Source organism: Eptatretus burgeri, chromosome 16 (assembly GCF_056783735.1).
Source record: "Eptatretus burgeri isolate ZD-2024b chromosome 16, Ebu_testis_v1, whole genome shotgun sequence".
NCBI classification, from domain to species: domain Eukaryota; kingdom Metazoa; phylum Chordata; class Myxini; order Myxiniformes; family Myxinidae; genus Eptatretus; species Eptatretus burgeri.
Genome location: NC_140976.1, coordinates 63,610,245 through 63,627,263, shown reverse-complemented (window position 1 = coordinate 63,627,263; position 17,019 = coordinate 63,610,245). Strand labels below are relative to the sequence as shown.

Genomic DNA, 17,019 nt, shown 5'->3' with positions numbered 1-17,019 from the left:
TTAGACCTCTTTGCACACAAACAAAGGTCTTTTGATGCTATACCACCAATTCAAGCTGCAATGAAGGAACATTCAAAACGAGCAGCTTATCAAGCAGGATGCATCTGGGGTCAGGCAACAATCCGCCAGCCAGAAGAGCACAGTCCCAGTGATTGGGGTTGGAACAAACAAGATGGTGATGTGGATTTTTTTTTAAACCCACCTTGTTGTGATCGTTGTCCTCCTGAAGGATTCTAACTGGCCGATTGTGGAATCCTATTTGACTTCAGACAGTTTAACGTTTGTCCGATTTGATTATAAAATCCTACAAAAACCCTATCGACACTGATAAAACTGATGTCCACACAAGTCCTTCCTTGTGAAACAATTTATTTTCTAATTATACACCATACACTTCTCACCCTTGTACAATGAACTTAAGAATCCCCATTTGATTGCAATATTATTTGGTTCTATTTCATTTATTCTTACTTTAGTTAACAGTTTGACCAACCCGATTCAATTCACTTCTACATTACATCAGAGAGTTTTATTCTAACTTGGTACTTGGTCAGTTCCAAGGAGTACAAGCCACTGAGAAACTATACTTCCTCACGTGCTTGCACTGAAAAACAATTTTAGATTTCAAAGCATTTTATACTTTCGTGAGAGAGAGGTTGGGGGATATTCACCCAGACTGTAGACGTGTCCTTTAGATGAAAAGCCACTTCGTACATTTCTAAGCAAAGGTTCATTTATCAGCTCGGTCACTCTGCTACAGAACAACACATTTCTTATCATTTAGGGCAATAGTCTTTTGGCCAGAAATGACAGCCAATTCAACTTGCAGCATAAAAGTTACATTTCTGAAACTCCATTTGTTACAATTTAAAATACATTAATATAAATTCTTCCCCCACACTCCCCCGTTTTTTGTTTTTTTTAAGGAAAATTTAAATAATTTTTCTTACACATGATTACCATGTCCCATTCCTGAAGGAGAAAAGATTTCCATTATTCAAGTTCAATCAACAATGGCAGCAAGTGCTCATATCAGAAAATGAGTGAGTTTCCATTTAATTTATGGCCTGTTCATCAGCATGTGTCACACATTGGAAACATGCTACCCGAAGTCAGAAGATAAACAGGTCAGGGTGTGGATAGAGCAGCACCCAACGGGAAACACAATCGAAGCACTCCTTGAGCTGAGGAGAAGGTCGATGTGGGCAAGTACAAGTTTGGGCCGGACACTGGGTTGAAGGAGCGCAGTGTGGAACTCCAGGCCTGTCGTACATTGAAGCAACCACAGCAAGTTCACGATGTATTTGCAGAGCGGCAATCGAGAGTGTGGCTGAGAACATTCCTCCACGCAGGCACCACACAACGCTGACGTTAAGACTTTGCTCAACCTTCTCCCCAGTGGGTTTTTTCTTTCTTTTCCCACATTGCTCCATCTTGTCTCCTCAGGAAGGGGCATAATCATGTGTTGAATGCTCAATCACCCAAATCTGGGTTCTCCCATCGTCCAATCTTTGTGTGGAACTTCTTTCCAAACTTCATTTAGATGAAATCGTACATTGCTTCAAAGACTGCTTTCAACACTCCAAAACAAACAAAGCATCAATTAAACACCAATCAATAAACGTCATGGGCACATGTAGTTCTACAAGACTAACAAAGATTCTTATGGAAGCATTTAACTTGCATTATATGTCATATCAATATTTTAATCCCTTTCCTTGTTATTTCCCAAAACAACATGCGAAAGTATACAGAAATCCCAGTTGTACGTATACTCAAAACATCCATCTCATTTGCTATTTCCATCGACATTTTAAATCTCTGACATTTCTCCATCTGTCCACTTCTCTCTCACCAAAACAGCAAACATGCTGCCATTTTTCCAACTCACATCCACAAACCATCTATCACTTCCTCCGACCTTCTCAATTACGAATCCATTTTCCTTTATCAAAACAAATAAATCATTTTAAACAGTTGTTCAAAAATTGTCAAATCACTTGTCAAATCTGTTATCAGGCGAATATCATTAAAATTGCAGCTCAAACACTCTGTCTACACATGTAGCTTCACCCTCCACAATCTTTATCCCAGTCTTGGAAAAGCATCTTAAACTTCAGACTAATAAACATCCAAACTCTCTTAAACAACTTTTTGGTCAAAACAATAAAATATTTCCTTTTAAAATCCATAAATGAAAAATTAAATCTTCAGCATCTATCCAAATAAATCATGAATTTACCTTGACTGAATCGATCAAAGGGTTACACTGGGTTGTTTGCCATTGCCTTCCCAGCACAAGTTCAGGTAACCTCAACATTTGCAGACAAATAAAACACTTTTTCAACGTCCATCCGAGGGAATCATCTATTATCTGTGAATTACCCCACGTGCTAAACATCATCAAATCATTAAACTCATTCCAAATCACGTTTCTACATTTAAATCACATTCAGTATATCCACATTCACAATTGTTATTTCACAATATATTCAAAATCCCGATGGTTGTAAAATAAAACTTCAACACTTTTTCCAAAATGGACTTCACTTTAAACAGATTCAGTCGAGAGGGTGCGCCACAAACACCAAGGAACAAGGAACAGGAAGTTCTCTCCACATCCGGTGGGAAGAAAAGGAAAAAACTCTGACAGGCAAAACCCACAGTTTAGCATTACTCTGTCATGGCTTCAACACATACACTACACAGCATTGCATCTCATAGACTCGCGTGTGATCACGTGACAAATACCAATCACATTTCTATCTCATCCTCTTGAATCTGCATATGAATCGAATTTCACACCTAAAGCAAAGGCTCGAACAAAGACTCATTGTAAAGATAGGCCACCCCCCACAGATCGAGTGGAGGGGGGTCTCACACAATGTAGTTTGCGACCTTCGCGTGGAAATACAACGCCAAGAATGTACAACATGCCATTTCAAACAGACCCACAGCTCAACTCAGCACGAGTTAAAATATCGTCAAAATCCCAACAGAACACGTTTCATTGCAGTGAATATTGGACTCGCACAAGTTTCATTTTTTACTCTGAGCAACACATGCATCTCAATGCAAATCACCAACCATGCTCCCAGCCAGTTAATCGTCTCCTGCACTCTACAAAACGTTTCGTGCAAATCATTGCATTTACAAATCCGTAAAACCTCCACACAATATAATATAACAACCTCACTGCCAACAAACTTCCAGTGAGTTCAATGAACAAAAAGTAACTCTTATAACTCTTACAAACAGGTAACTTATAATGTTTATTTATTTTAACCCTATCTCGGCGTCTCAGCCATGTCCTCGGCCATCTCTCTCACAGCCGGTCCGTATCAATGCAAACATGTGGCATGTCGCTTCATCATGCCCATTTAATTATGCATCTGGCTCCTCAACGAGCCTGTTCTTGTCATCTGACTCCTCTTCTTCTCCAGAACTTTTCTAAAACAACTACAGTACTTATCGTTTACTTTAAAACGGACTCCCTCCGCCGGATCCTCTTCTTTCTCTCAATAAAATTATCTGACAATGAACTTTTCTTTGTTCGAAATACGTTACCCGCTGAGAGCGCTCTCCCTTACCTTCGCTCAAGCACTTGTCGTTCCTCCAGGCACTGCCTCCGGCAGATTAAGCACCTCCGGTCACGAGCACCGCATCAACGTCGGTTCGAATCCGAGTCTCGGCGCCAACTGATGTGGATTTTTTTAACCCACCTTGTTGTGATCGTTGTCCTCCTGAAGGATTCTAACTGGCCGATTGTGGAATCCTATTTGACTTCAGACAGAGTTTAACGTTTGTCCGATTTGATTATAAAATCCTACAAAAACCCTATCGACACTGATAAAACTGATGTCCACACAAGTCCTTCCTTGTGAAACAATTTATTTTCTAATTATACACCATACACTTCTCACCCTTGTACAATGAACTTAAGAATCCCCATTTGATTGCAATATTATTTGGTTCTATTTCATTTATTCTTACTTTAGTTAACAGTTAGACCAACCCGATTCAATTCACTTCTACATTACATCAGAGAGTTTTATTCTAACTTGGTACTTGGTCAGTTCCAAAGAGTACAAGCCACTGAGAAACTATACTTCCTCACGTGCTTGCACTGAAAACAATTTTAGATTTCAAAGCATTTTAAACTTTCGTGAGAGAGAGGTTGGGGGATATTCACCCAGACTGTAGACGTGTCCTTTAGACGAAAAGCCACTTCGTACATTTCTAAGCAAAGGTTCGTTGTTATCAGCTCGGTCACTCTGCTCCAGAACAACACATTTCTTATCATTTAGGGCAAAAGTCTTTTGGCCAGGAATGACAGCCAATTCAATTTGCAGCATAAAAGTTACATTTCTGAAACTCCATTTGTTGCAATTTAAAATACATTCATATAAATGTTTCCCCCACAATGGTATATAAATGTTTTTATATACCATTGGTATATAAATGTTTCCCCCATATATATATATATATATATATATATATATATATATATATATATATATATATATATATATATATATATATAAATGTTTCCCCCATATATATATATATATATATATATATATATATATATATATATATATATATATATATATATATATATATATATATATATATATTCCCCCATATATATATATATATATATATATATATATATATATATATATATATATATATATATATATATATATATATATATATATATATATATATATTTTATATACCAATGGTATATAAATGTTTCCCCCATATATATATATATATATATATATATATATATATATATATATATATATATATATATATATATATATATATATATATATATATATATATATATATGTATATCTATATATATATATATATATATGTATATCTATATATATATATGTATATCTATATATATATATATGTATATCTATATATATATATATATATATATATATATATATATATATATATATATATATATATATATATATATATATATATATATATATATATATGTATATCTATATATATATATATATATATATATATATATATATATATATATATATATATGTATATCTATATATATATATATATATATATATATATATATATATATATATATATATATATATATATATATATATATATATATATATATATATATATATATATATATATGGCCTGGTGTTGGCTTGATGGTTAAAGTACTTGGCTTAAGATTCTAGGGTCTTGAGGTCAATCCCTGTCAGTCGTTGAATTAACACCAAGTAGGTTTGACTCAGTCTGTCATCCTTCCAAGGTTGGCAATATGAGTACCAGCTTGCTGGTAACAGGGCCATTGCATCAGCAGCACAGCTGCACCCCCAGAAATATGCAGCCAACAACCACAGGCTTCATTCGAGTGAATATATAAATGGATAAATATAGATAGATAGATATATACATGACCACTGAATGGGGTAAGATGTTCTATGAATTCTCAAATTTCTATTTGAACTGTGACACTTTTATGTGAATTGTCATTGTTTTCTTAAATCACAGTTTCATTTGAATACTTTAGGTTTTGTGTTCTGCCATTGTATCTTATTCTTTGTGGTCTGCCATTGTATCTTATTCTTTGTGGTCTGCCATTGTCTTATTCCTGTTTTGCTTTCATTCCAAAAAGGAAATTTACTATACAGGAGGATTATTTGAGATTTCTGAAGTCTTCATATTCTCGCTCAAATTCCAGTGCTTTGTTGCTCTCATGATCTTTCTATTATTTATGCTCATTGTGGTGATGATTGTGAAGATGCTGCTTTGATTTTGGGAAAAGCTTCAAGTGCAGAGGATTTTATAGATTTATCCTGATGACCTGATGACTTTTATAGATTTATTCCATGCACTTTTCGATCGTATGTTTTTCTATTTTCGTGAGTTACACATGTAATATATATGCACAGTTGTGATATTTCACCTGTCTAAGAAATAAAATTCTCTCTGCATGTTTGCGTTTTTTTCAAACACTGCTGGGCCGACAAGTACAAAATTTTGTACACAGGCCAAATCCGACCCGGAGATTGTCCGAAAGATATTTTCATTCCCCACATCAGTCTTTTTAGACGCAAGACCTGTATGACCCTTTAATACCTCAAACACCCAAAGACCCTTGAGGACCCCAAATACCCTTTAAGACCCCTAAAACCCCAAAGACCTTGAAACGCTGTAAGACCCTTTTTCTCTTAATACCCCTTCAGATAGATTATCTTGGGCCTTGAGCATTTAAAGCTTTAGACCACTTGGACCTTTTTACATACTTGAAAATTCATATCCTTTCAACCCCTTTGACGTGAACTACAATTGGAATGTACCCTTTAGACCATCTCAAACCTTTTTAGCACACACCACAGAAACACAAACATCTATACGTAGTCATTAAAAAACACAGACTGTACATTTTTCAGCAAGTTGTTCACAAACTCAACCCACCCAGACGTGGGTGGGTCGAGTTCGAATAAACAGGAGCAGAGTACCCGAGGGAGTGGTAGGAGGGAATAGGAGGAGACCTGGGAGGGCTCCGTGCCACCCTCTGGAACCCACATAAAGAGATAACAACCAACAACAAACACACAGAGAATTGCTGAACTTGACTATGATGTAATTTTCAAATTGATGTGTTTGAATTTCTCATCTGAGCACAATCTCAGCCAGCTGAGGAGTGGGGTGTAAAATTATTTATTGAGTGATGGTGACCACTCCTGCTTCTATTGGATGGAGTCAAATTTGGTTTGCTACATCCCAGTAGTGCATCCACATTTCATCACCGGTTACGAGGTAAGCAATGAAGTTGTATTGGCAAGGCATGCATTGAACAATTCACCAAACACATGACATGATGCCAGTCATTGCTCGCAATCATAAGTGCTCAGGTTTGAAGACCATTTTGCAGATACCATGTACATGCCTGAGCATTTGTGGATGAGGATGAAAATGCTACCTTGAGAATTTCCAACCTCTGTGGGAATTCTTGTGACTTTCACATGGAGATCCTTCTTGATGAATGCCTCGACCCCAGAAACAGTTTGTGGGTCATCACATATGCTGGTTATCCTGATCTCGGGTCATCTTCAAGCGACTCAATTTTCCTTATACGCTGCCTGCTGTAGACTCAGTCACCCATTGGGATTCCGTAGAATATGAAGGTGCAACCACGCCAAACACGGACACCACAAATAATTGGATTTATTGGAAGTGGACACGAAGCCTCAGTGCATGATTTTAGTAGCATGTAAATTTTACCAGTCTTCTTAAATATATTTAAGATTGAAATGGCAACAAAAAAAGGGGGAAACAACATGCAAATGCCAGGTTAATGAACTGAATATTTGATAACATCCCAAGGAGAAGAGTAGAGAAACTAAGATATCAGAATGTAAAGGAACATTTTTGTCGGGAACTTCTGGAAATGAATCTTTGAAACCCTATAGTAGGAGAGGATGTAAAGAGTTGTTGGAACTCTTTAAAAGATGGACTGCTGCGAGATACTGAAAAGACGTGGCTCGTTGAAGGGCCCAGCACGACATGACGCTATGTGGTGATGTAATAATGAGGTGGATATGGCGATTCAAGAAAAAATAAAATTGTTTCGGATTTGGAAAAAGGGAGGTGATAAGGAGGAATACTTAGTGGCTAAACATCGGGCAAGAAGGGAAATTTACAAGCCCAAAAATGAGTACACGATTCACTTTCAGATGTGATAAATAATGCTGACAGTAGAGGAGAGATATTTCAGATAGCAGAGCAAATGATCGTTCAAAATAAGGATCTCATAGGAGAAGAATGTGTGAAGGATGAAATGGGAAATATACTGTTTGACCATTAGGAGATTAGAAATGCTTGAAGGAGTTCCGATGAGCACCTGCTAAATGAGGAGTTCCCTTGGAACAGAGATATTCTGGAGGCGTTCGAGCCGGTGCAGGGTCCATCACCTGAGATGAAGAATGAATGGGTGAAGAAAGCCATCGATGAAATGAAGGATGGTAAAGCGGCGAGCAGCACTGGTATTGTTGCAGGGATGCTGAAGGCATCTGGTGATATTGGAGTGAATTTAATCACTCAATTGATAAATGCAATTATAAGGGAAACATGTATCCCAGATGGCTGGTGGAACAGTGTAATGGTGAATATTAATAAAGGGAAGGAGGAAGCCTTTGTTCAGAGCAACTCTTGGGGTCTGAAGTTGTTGGACCATGGAATGAAAGTGGTCGAGAGAGTCATGGATAAATTGATAAGAGAGTTTATTTTCATGAAATGAAATTTGGTTTGATGCCAGGAAGGGGCATGATCAAGGCTATTTTTAATAGGTTCGCAATTGCAGTAAAAACTTCCTGGGGAAGAAGAAACAACTGCACTTTATATTTGTGGATTTGGAGAAGACGTTCGATCGGGTTCCTCAGGAAGTGGTGCAATGGTCCATGAGAAAGTTGCGTGTGGAGGATTGGTTAGTTTGGGTCGTCATGGCAATGTATGATGGCCCAACAACCTCTGTGAGGGTAAATGGAGTGCATAGTGAGGATTTTTAAGTGAATGTGGGTGTTCATCAGGGGTCAGTCTTGAGCCCAATCCTGTTCATCATGGTTCTTGAGGATATATATCACAGGAATTTAGAGGAGGCTCACCTTGGGAGCTCCTGTATGCTGATGACTTGGTGCTGATCACCGACAGTGTTTGAAGAGGTAATGGATAAATATGCAGGATGGAGGAGGGTATGGAGACAAAGAGGACTGAAAGTGAATAAAGTATTGAATCTAGAAAGTGAATAAAGTATTGTAGTCAGGAGGCCCAATGCAGAATAGTGTACGACCCTGCTGATTCCGTGTTGGAATAGTGCAACAGGTTAAATTGACTGTCCAGACACACAGAAACGTGAATCAACTTGTTGCCAACTCTGGATATGGATAGTATGGCCGCCATGACAGTTTACAAAATGGTCGCCATTAAATACACTTTTCGTCATATTTCAGCCGCAAATTGACATGAAATTACAAAATTAGGGTCGATTTCCATGTTTTTGAGCATGCCTGAGCTGATGGGAGTATAGAAAAAAACATTGCTCCATCCATTTTCTAAAAATAATATGACTTGTTTTTCACTATATTATTTTTAAAGAAATGTTCAGGCTCGAATTAGAATGTCTGATTATACAAACCACAATCAATGAATTTTACAACTTTGCTATAAAATGAACCTAAACTACATAACTGTGTGTTTTTCTGTTACCCAGGACTAACTGAAAAATGAAAGCCGCAAGATTTCTCACAGGGGGTTCAAGGGATCGAGAAGAAGAAGAGCATGTAGACTGGAATAAATGCTTTATTTGCCAGGACAGTTCAAAAACTAGTAAGTCAACGCCACTTCGAAAGACTACAATCGTTGGTGTGAAAACTGTAGCTGAATGTTGCAAAGAAAGAGAGAAATATAATGACGCTAAATATGTTGACTCATTCTCAAGAATCAGAAAATATTCTGTACCGGAGCACATCGAAAAGATTCAATGGCACAAATTCTGCTATAGTGACTACTCACGCACAAAAATAGACAGACTGAAGTCAAGGATTCAGCCACAATCTGTGACTTACGCAGAAGAGATACCCACAACATCAGGTTCCTCAGAGAAATACCATGTCCCAAAGTCACTAAGATCCGCGCACAGCGCTATGGATTGGTCAAAATGCGCTTTCTGCCAGACTGACATTCCTGGAAAAGCTGCTGTCCTGACAAATGTTGAATTTGATCACACATCATCCAGGATGCTTAGTTTGGCCCAATTTGACCCCACAATGTGTCACAGGTTTGCAGGTGTTTTAGACTTGATGGCAGCTGAAGGTAAATATCACCTCAAGTGTTATGTTTCTTTTCGCAGAAAGTATAAAAAGGAGAGTGGAGAGAAAAACCAGTCTCCTGAAAGCATCTGTTTCAGAAATGTGATGAATCAGCTTGAGAAAGAGCTGCAGAAGGGACATGTGTTTAGCCTGAAAAACATCTGGGAACACTACAGCATGCTGTTATTGAATAATTTTGGAATTGAGGCTGGAGCCTACAAAAGCTACAATTTCAAGCAGAAAGTGGAGGTTCACTTTGGTAGTGACAAGGTGACATTCGTGCAGCCATTGGATGTCACAAAACCCCTCATAGTTGCGTCCTCAACTGTGACAAAGTTTGCCATGAGAACCGCCATGAATGATTTATCTGAAGAAGGTGAAAGTTCTGAAGAAGATGAATTGGCCCAGTGCAGTCTTCCTCATCATGAGAATGAAATCCTTAGCTGGATCTTCAGAGTGGGCATAAAGATTTACAGTGACGTAAAACACTCTCCAGGGCATAGCATTATCGGTGGACTGAACACAGAAAATGCAGAGCGAATTGTACCTGAAACCCTGTACATGCTTGTAAAGCTTCTTTGTGGTGGTGACAGCACTGACAAGATGGACAATGAAGAAGCGGATGAGACAGATACCAAGAACAAAGTTCTGAGCATCTGCCAAGACATTATTCATGTGGCTTCAGGAGGCAAAAAACTGACCCCCAAACACCTGGGCCTTGGCCTTGCTCTTCACCAGGCTACACGCTCAAAAGAGCTTGTCAATCTTTTTCATGCAGCTGCACACACAGTTGGGTATGATACAGTGAGGCGCATTGACACAGCAATTGCCAATTATGTTATACAATGCTTCCGAGATAATGGAAATGTCATGATCCCAAGGAACTTTCTCAACATCCCAACTACCACAGGATATTTGAGATATTCTAATGACAACATTGACATAATTGAGGAGACGCTGACTGGGTCTGGCACTTTTCATGCAAGTCAGTGCGTGGCCCTCAGACGCAAGGGAGAACAAGAGCCAGTGATGGACATTCAGATTAAACCTGGCCGCTCCAAAGTTCTCAGTGCCCCTCCTGAAATGACAAGCGTCCAAGAGGCCAATATGACCAACTTGAAGCCAGAACCTGTTTTCTCTGAACCACTGCAGCATACATGGTACTCACCCGTTGAACAGAAAATCAAAGCAGCCAACACTCAGGAGCTTGCCTGGATCTTGGCCAGATTGCATCAACAAAATAATCAGGCCATTCCAGGCTGGAGTGGCTTTAACCAGAAGATGTCCACAGTTGAGCCACCAGTGACAGTCATCGGGCCAATGCCGATTCTGAATGTCCCAGCACATGACTTTGACACGCTGTGGACGGTTCTACAGAAATGCCAGGCAATGACAAAGAAGATTGGGGAGAAGTACACTGTCATCACTTTTGATGAACAGCTTTACTGCAAAGCAAAGATGCTGCAATGGGATAAGAACGGCTGTCAGGATCTGGTCATCATGCTTGGAGGATTTCATATCCAATTGAATTTCACGAAAGTACTCGGACAGTACATGGATTCGTCAGGCCTGGAGAACATTTGGATGGAAAGTGGAGTCCTTGGTTGAAAGGCATGTGAACAAGTAACACTGAACAACAAATTTCAAAATTTTTTTTTTACTGGAGATGTGTAAAGTGATTAAGACTAATTTGGGTACGCTGATTTCAAAAATCATAACCGTTTTGCTGTATCACGTCAGGATTTTCAGGAACAGAAATATTCCCATTGCCTAGAAGTCAGGATTTCAATGAAATTTACATATGTCTTTAACATGTCTATTTCGTACAATTGTTGTTAACTTGTGTTATATTTCTTTCTTTCAGATAAAGATGAGTAGGCGTTCCTGTACCAATCATCCTGACAACTTCTGTTATGTCTGTGGTCGGTATACCAAAAAAGATCAACAGCGAAGTATATCTACAGCAGTGAAAATGAAGGCCGCCTACGTTCACTACTTCGGGTGTAAGGTGGGGGACCAAGAACAGAGCTGGGCACCACACATCTGCTGCACAAGCTGTCACACAACCTTGACTCAGTGGTTGGTGGGCAAGCGCGCGAGCATGCCATTTGCGGTGCCCATGATATGGCGTGAGCCGCAGAATCATCATGATGATTGTTATTTCTGCTGCACAAGCATCGCCGGCTTCAACAAGAAGAATAAAGGTCACATCAAGTATGCTGACTGCGTCTCTGCTCGTAAACCTGTGCCTCATGATGACGAGAACCCAGTTCCAACACCTCCAGCTGATCAGAACATAGCTGTAAGCAGTGGTGAAGAGGATGGTGATGATGAACCTTTTGAACCCGACACTCAAGAATCACACCTTCTGAACCAGGGAGACTTAAATGATCTTGTAAGAGATCTCTCGCTGTCAAAGGCGAAGGCAGAGCTGCTTGGATCAAGGCTGCAGCAGTGGAATCTACTTGAACCTAACACCAAGATATCCTTGTTCAGAGCACGTCACAGAGACATGGCTGAGTTCTTTGAGATGGAAGACACGATGACATTCTGCAGTGACATCAACGGTCTGTTGAAAGAACTTGGGTGTGATCACGATCCTGCAGACTGGCGCCTCTTCATCGACTCGGGGAAGAACAGCTTGAAGGCTGTTTTGCTCCACAATGGCAACGAGAAACCATCAGTCCCACTGGCTCACGCGTTCGGCATGACAGAGACCTATGAGACTATGCGGCAGCTGCTTGATTCCATCAAGTACAATGACTTCAACTGGCACATCTGCGGAGACTTGAAAGTGGTGGCGCTGTTGTTAGGGCTGCAGTCAGGCTACACGAAATACATGTGCTTCCTTTGTCTCTGGGATAGCAGAGACGACAAGAATCACTGGACGAAGAAAGATTGGGAAGAGCGAAAAGAGCATGTACCTGGTCGACACAACGTGAAGCATGTCGCCCTTGTCGACCCAGCCAAGGTTTTCCTTCCACCACTCCACATAAAGCTCGGCTTGATGAAAAGTTTTGTACGGGCAATGGATCTGAATGGGCGTGGGTTTTTATACCTCAAGGAAAAGTTTGGCAACACCTTGTCGGAGGCCAAGATCAAGGCTGGTGTCTTTGTTGGACCGCAAATCCGACAGATTATGAAGGACGAAACTTTTCCGACAACTCTAAACCCCAAAGAGCTGGCAGCGTGGAGGAGCTTCAAAGCTGTGACAGACAACTTCTTGGGGAACGAGCGCGCGGACAACTATGAAGAAATAGTGCAGCAGCTGCTGGAGTCCTTCAGGAAACTTGGCTCCAGGATGTCCCTGAAAATCCATTTCCTACACCAGCACCTGAACTTCTTCCCTGACAACTTGGGAGCAGTCTCGGACGAGCACGGCGAGCGATTCCACCAAGAGATTTCACTCATGGAGACGCGTTACCAAGGGCGGCACAACCCGAACATGATGGGCGATTTCTGCTGGTTCCTGCATCGTGAAACTGACACAGAGCAGCACAAACGCAAAGCCAAATGCCTAAAGCATTTTTAATTACATTCTAGTGGAGTTTTTCTGTAATTTCTATAATTTTGAAGCATTCATGATGAAATAAATGAATAAATGAATTTTTGTAAATTTCATTGAAATCCTGACTTCTAGGCAATGGGAATATTTCTGTTACTGAAAATCCTGACGTGATACAGCAAAACGGTTATGATTTTTGAAATCAGCATACCCAAATTAGTCTAAATCACTTTACACATCTCCAGTAAAAAATTTTTGTTGTTCAGTGTAATCAAAGGGAAAGGGTGGAACCGTGTCATCCGCGTTCACAAGTTGACTTTAGATGCACTTTGGTCCGTTCTCTGGGCATGCTTCACAGCATGGGCCAAAGAAAATGACAAGCTCATCCGGGATGACTTGAAAGGTGCAGCTGGAAGAATTTGAGATGCCTTTGCCAACAAAGATGATAGAGGAATGAATTCCTCTTTTGGAGAACTTTTGTCTGAGGTGGAAGAGGTGCAGGTCCTGTTTCAAGAGTTTGAAGCTACTTGTTCAGAAAATGCCACCTTTAGATTCTGGAGAACAAACATGAAGTTGATCTCCATCCTCTTGAGGTTCACACATGCTCTTCGTGAAGGAGACTGGATCCTGTTCCTGACATCATTTGCTGAAATGCTTCCCTGGTTTGCAGCATTTGATCATTTCCATTACTCTCGCTGGGGAGCTGTCTTCCTTGCTGACATGCACATGTTGCCGACAACAGCTCCAGAAGTGCACAGAGGTTTCCTTGCAGGAGACTTTGTCACAAAAGAAACAAAGCAGAAGTTCAATGAGATACCTGATGACCAGGCAATTGAACATGTGAACAAAGCCGGCAAAGTAGCTGGAGGTTTGGTTGGAATAACAAAAACAGACTCCGCCCGTGACAGATGGGCTCTCTCTTTCAACGAAAGAGCTCAGCTTACCAGAGACACAAAAAACATGTTCACACTCGCTGGCAGTGAGGAAGACGACGATGATGAGCATGACTGTGCGCATAAAGATTTCGGTCCCAAGAGAATGATCCAAGACCAAGAGTATGTGCTAAAGCTCATTGACCTATTCAAGACCCACAATCCATTTGATCGCACTTCCCCAGAATTAGTCTCAATTACGACAGGGGACATTGCCAGTGATGTTGTGACAAGTGATCTCTTGAATGCTGAAATCACTGGAAAGCAGCTCGTCATAGACTTCGTGGAGGACCGGTTGATCAATAAGACAACAAGGTTTCATGACAGAATCAAGTCTAAGAATCTGCACACTTTCGAGAGCATGTACACTGTTGAAGTCAAAGTGGGAAAGGAAAAAATGGTCACACTAAAGGCAGACAGAAAACTTCTGACGCGTGTGGTGACAGCAATGCAGGCAGGCCGAGACGTTGACATGAACAAAATGCTGGAGCAAGAGATATGCGCAGTTCCTCTGTCATTGGCAATGCCTAATGGCAGATTACGTCGACCTTTGAACAAAGCTGACCTTGGCAAGATTCTCCAGCAAGGCTTGCCAAACGTTGCTCCAGAACCGTTATCGACATGCACTATCATCGATGGCATGGCACTGATCCAGGCACTCGGGAACAGGATGAATGCTAAAACGCTTGGTGAATGGGCAGATTCTGTTGCAGATCATATTAGTCATGTTTTTTCCAACTATTGCTCCAGGGTTGATCTTGCCTTTGATCAGTATAGGAAGAAAACGATCAAATCAACAGCTCGAAGTCAGAGGATACAGGGCAAGAAAGCAATCAGAAGAGACGTGCAAACAAGAAGCCAGTCCATGGGGCAATGGAATACACTCATCTGCCTCGATGAAAACAAAGCTAGCTTAGCAAATTTTCTATGCACAGAGTTAGCAAACAAGTTCCAGAATCACGAACAGGAGCTGGTACTGAATGGAGGCTTCACAGATCCTGCAAAGGTGTGGACGTCGTCAGGGAGAGATGTCTCACACTTGTCATCTCCTGAGCACGAAGAGGCTGATACTCGCATTCTTCTCCATGCCAAGGAAGCATATGAACAGGGGTACATGCAAACTGTTGTTGTTAGCCGGGACACTGATGTCCTCATTCTCCTTGTTGCCTATCAGCCGCATCTCAGTCCCTTTCTCTGGATGAATGCAGGGACACCCAAAAAGCAACACTACATTCCCATTGACTCCATCAATATCCCAGATTCGCAGAGGGAGTCACTTCTGGCATTTCATGCAGTGACAGGTTCAGACAGCACAAGCCAGTTTGCTGGAATTGCGAAATGCTCTGCATGGGCTGTCTTTCAAAACAACTCCCACCTGTTAAATAACCTAGGCAAAGAGGAAATTCCTGATGAGAGTGTGATTGCAGATGCTGAGTCATTTGTCTGCAGGCTTTATGACCCTCATGGCCAAGATAACTCAATTCAGCGAGTAAGATGTGATCTGTTTCTCAGTCTGACCAAAGCTATTGAGAATCTGCCTCCAACTCGCGATGCTCTGATTCTACACATCAAGCGAGCGCACTACCAGACTTTTGTGTGGAGAAGAGCCTTGGAATCTGAACCACATCTACCTGCACCTGAGAACTGTGGGTGGGAACAGGTCGTCAAAGATGGCAACGAGACATTTCAACCGCGACTCATGACTGCACAGCCTATTACTGCTTACTGTGTAGAACTGACGACATGCAAATGCCGTGAGTCATGCTCAACTCGACGGTGCAAATGTACACGGAATGGACTGCCTTGCACGAAAGCATGTGGATGCAAAGCCCTTTGTAGGAACCCGTTCAGTGTACAAGCCGATCAATAGCTCTGAAAATTGTACTTGGGTGTTCTCACAACACTTTTCTCTTCTGCAAAGCAACGTAATTTTGTGTTAGAAAGAATCTGACAGCTGTTGAAATAACCTTTGACTGACTGTAAACCCATCTCCATCAATAGTGCTAAACATTTTCTTTTTCACATTTGTTGCTCGTATGTGCATTTTCAATTTCGTCTTTAAGTTGTCAATTATGTGAAAAGTTGTGATCCAGTACAAAAATAAAGCACAAAATAGTGTTCCTCGTGTCAGATTACATAGTATTTCACAATCATGACAAATTTCTGGCTAGTACAATTTGCAGTAAGAAAAAGACTAAATCTGATGGCGGCCATTTTGATTACTGTCATGGCGGCCATAATATTCAGATGCAGACTTGGCAACAAGTGGAACTAGACTTGGTCATGCCGAGACTCTTCAAAAACACCAGTTGCACCATTCTAACATGAAATCAGCAGCGAACCTATTTTCTAGGCTAGCTACAGATTTTGGCTTCTAGACTATATTGCTTTAAAATTATTTGGATCAGACTTCACTGCAATGCTTTATAAAAAATATTAATTATTAGACAAGTCTTTTAAAAACGATAAATGTATAAACAGGCGAGCATTGGGTGGCTTTGACACCAACTCTGGTCGTTTTTAAAAGACTAGTCTAATAATGTTTTTTATAAAGCATTGCAGTGGTCTGATCCAAATAATTTTGAAGCAATATATGTATTTGTATATTGTAATCAGTAAAAAATAGTGTGGTAGATAAAAACATTAGAAAGGAAATAACTTGCACCAAAAACTTTAACATTTTCACGCTCACGCCGGGGTATCGCGATAG

The 17,019-nt window shown here is 40.3% G+C and overlaps 1 protein-coding gene across 1 annotated transcript in view; it reads right to left on the bottom strand.

Moving 5' to 3' along the window:
• Window positions 1–318: 318 nt before the first annotated feature.
• LOC147011202 (solute carrier family 2, facilitated glucose transporter member 5-like) overlaps window positions 319–17,019 on the bottom strand; it is a 176,360-nt gene continuing 159,659 nt past the window's right edge. Inside the window, exon 12 of the mRNA XM_085859997.1 lies at window positions 319–1,580. Coding sequence (XP_085716123.1) covers window positions 1,575–1,580 — 6 coding nt within the window. The 3' untranslated portion in view covers window positions 319–1,574. The remainder of the gene's footprint in view (window positions 1,581–17,019) is intronic.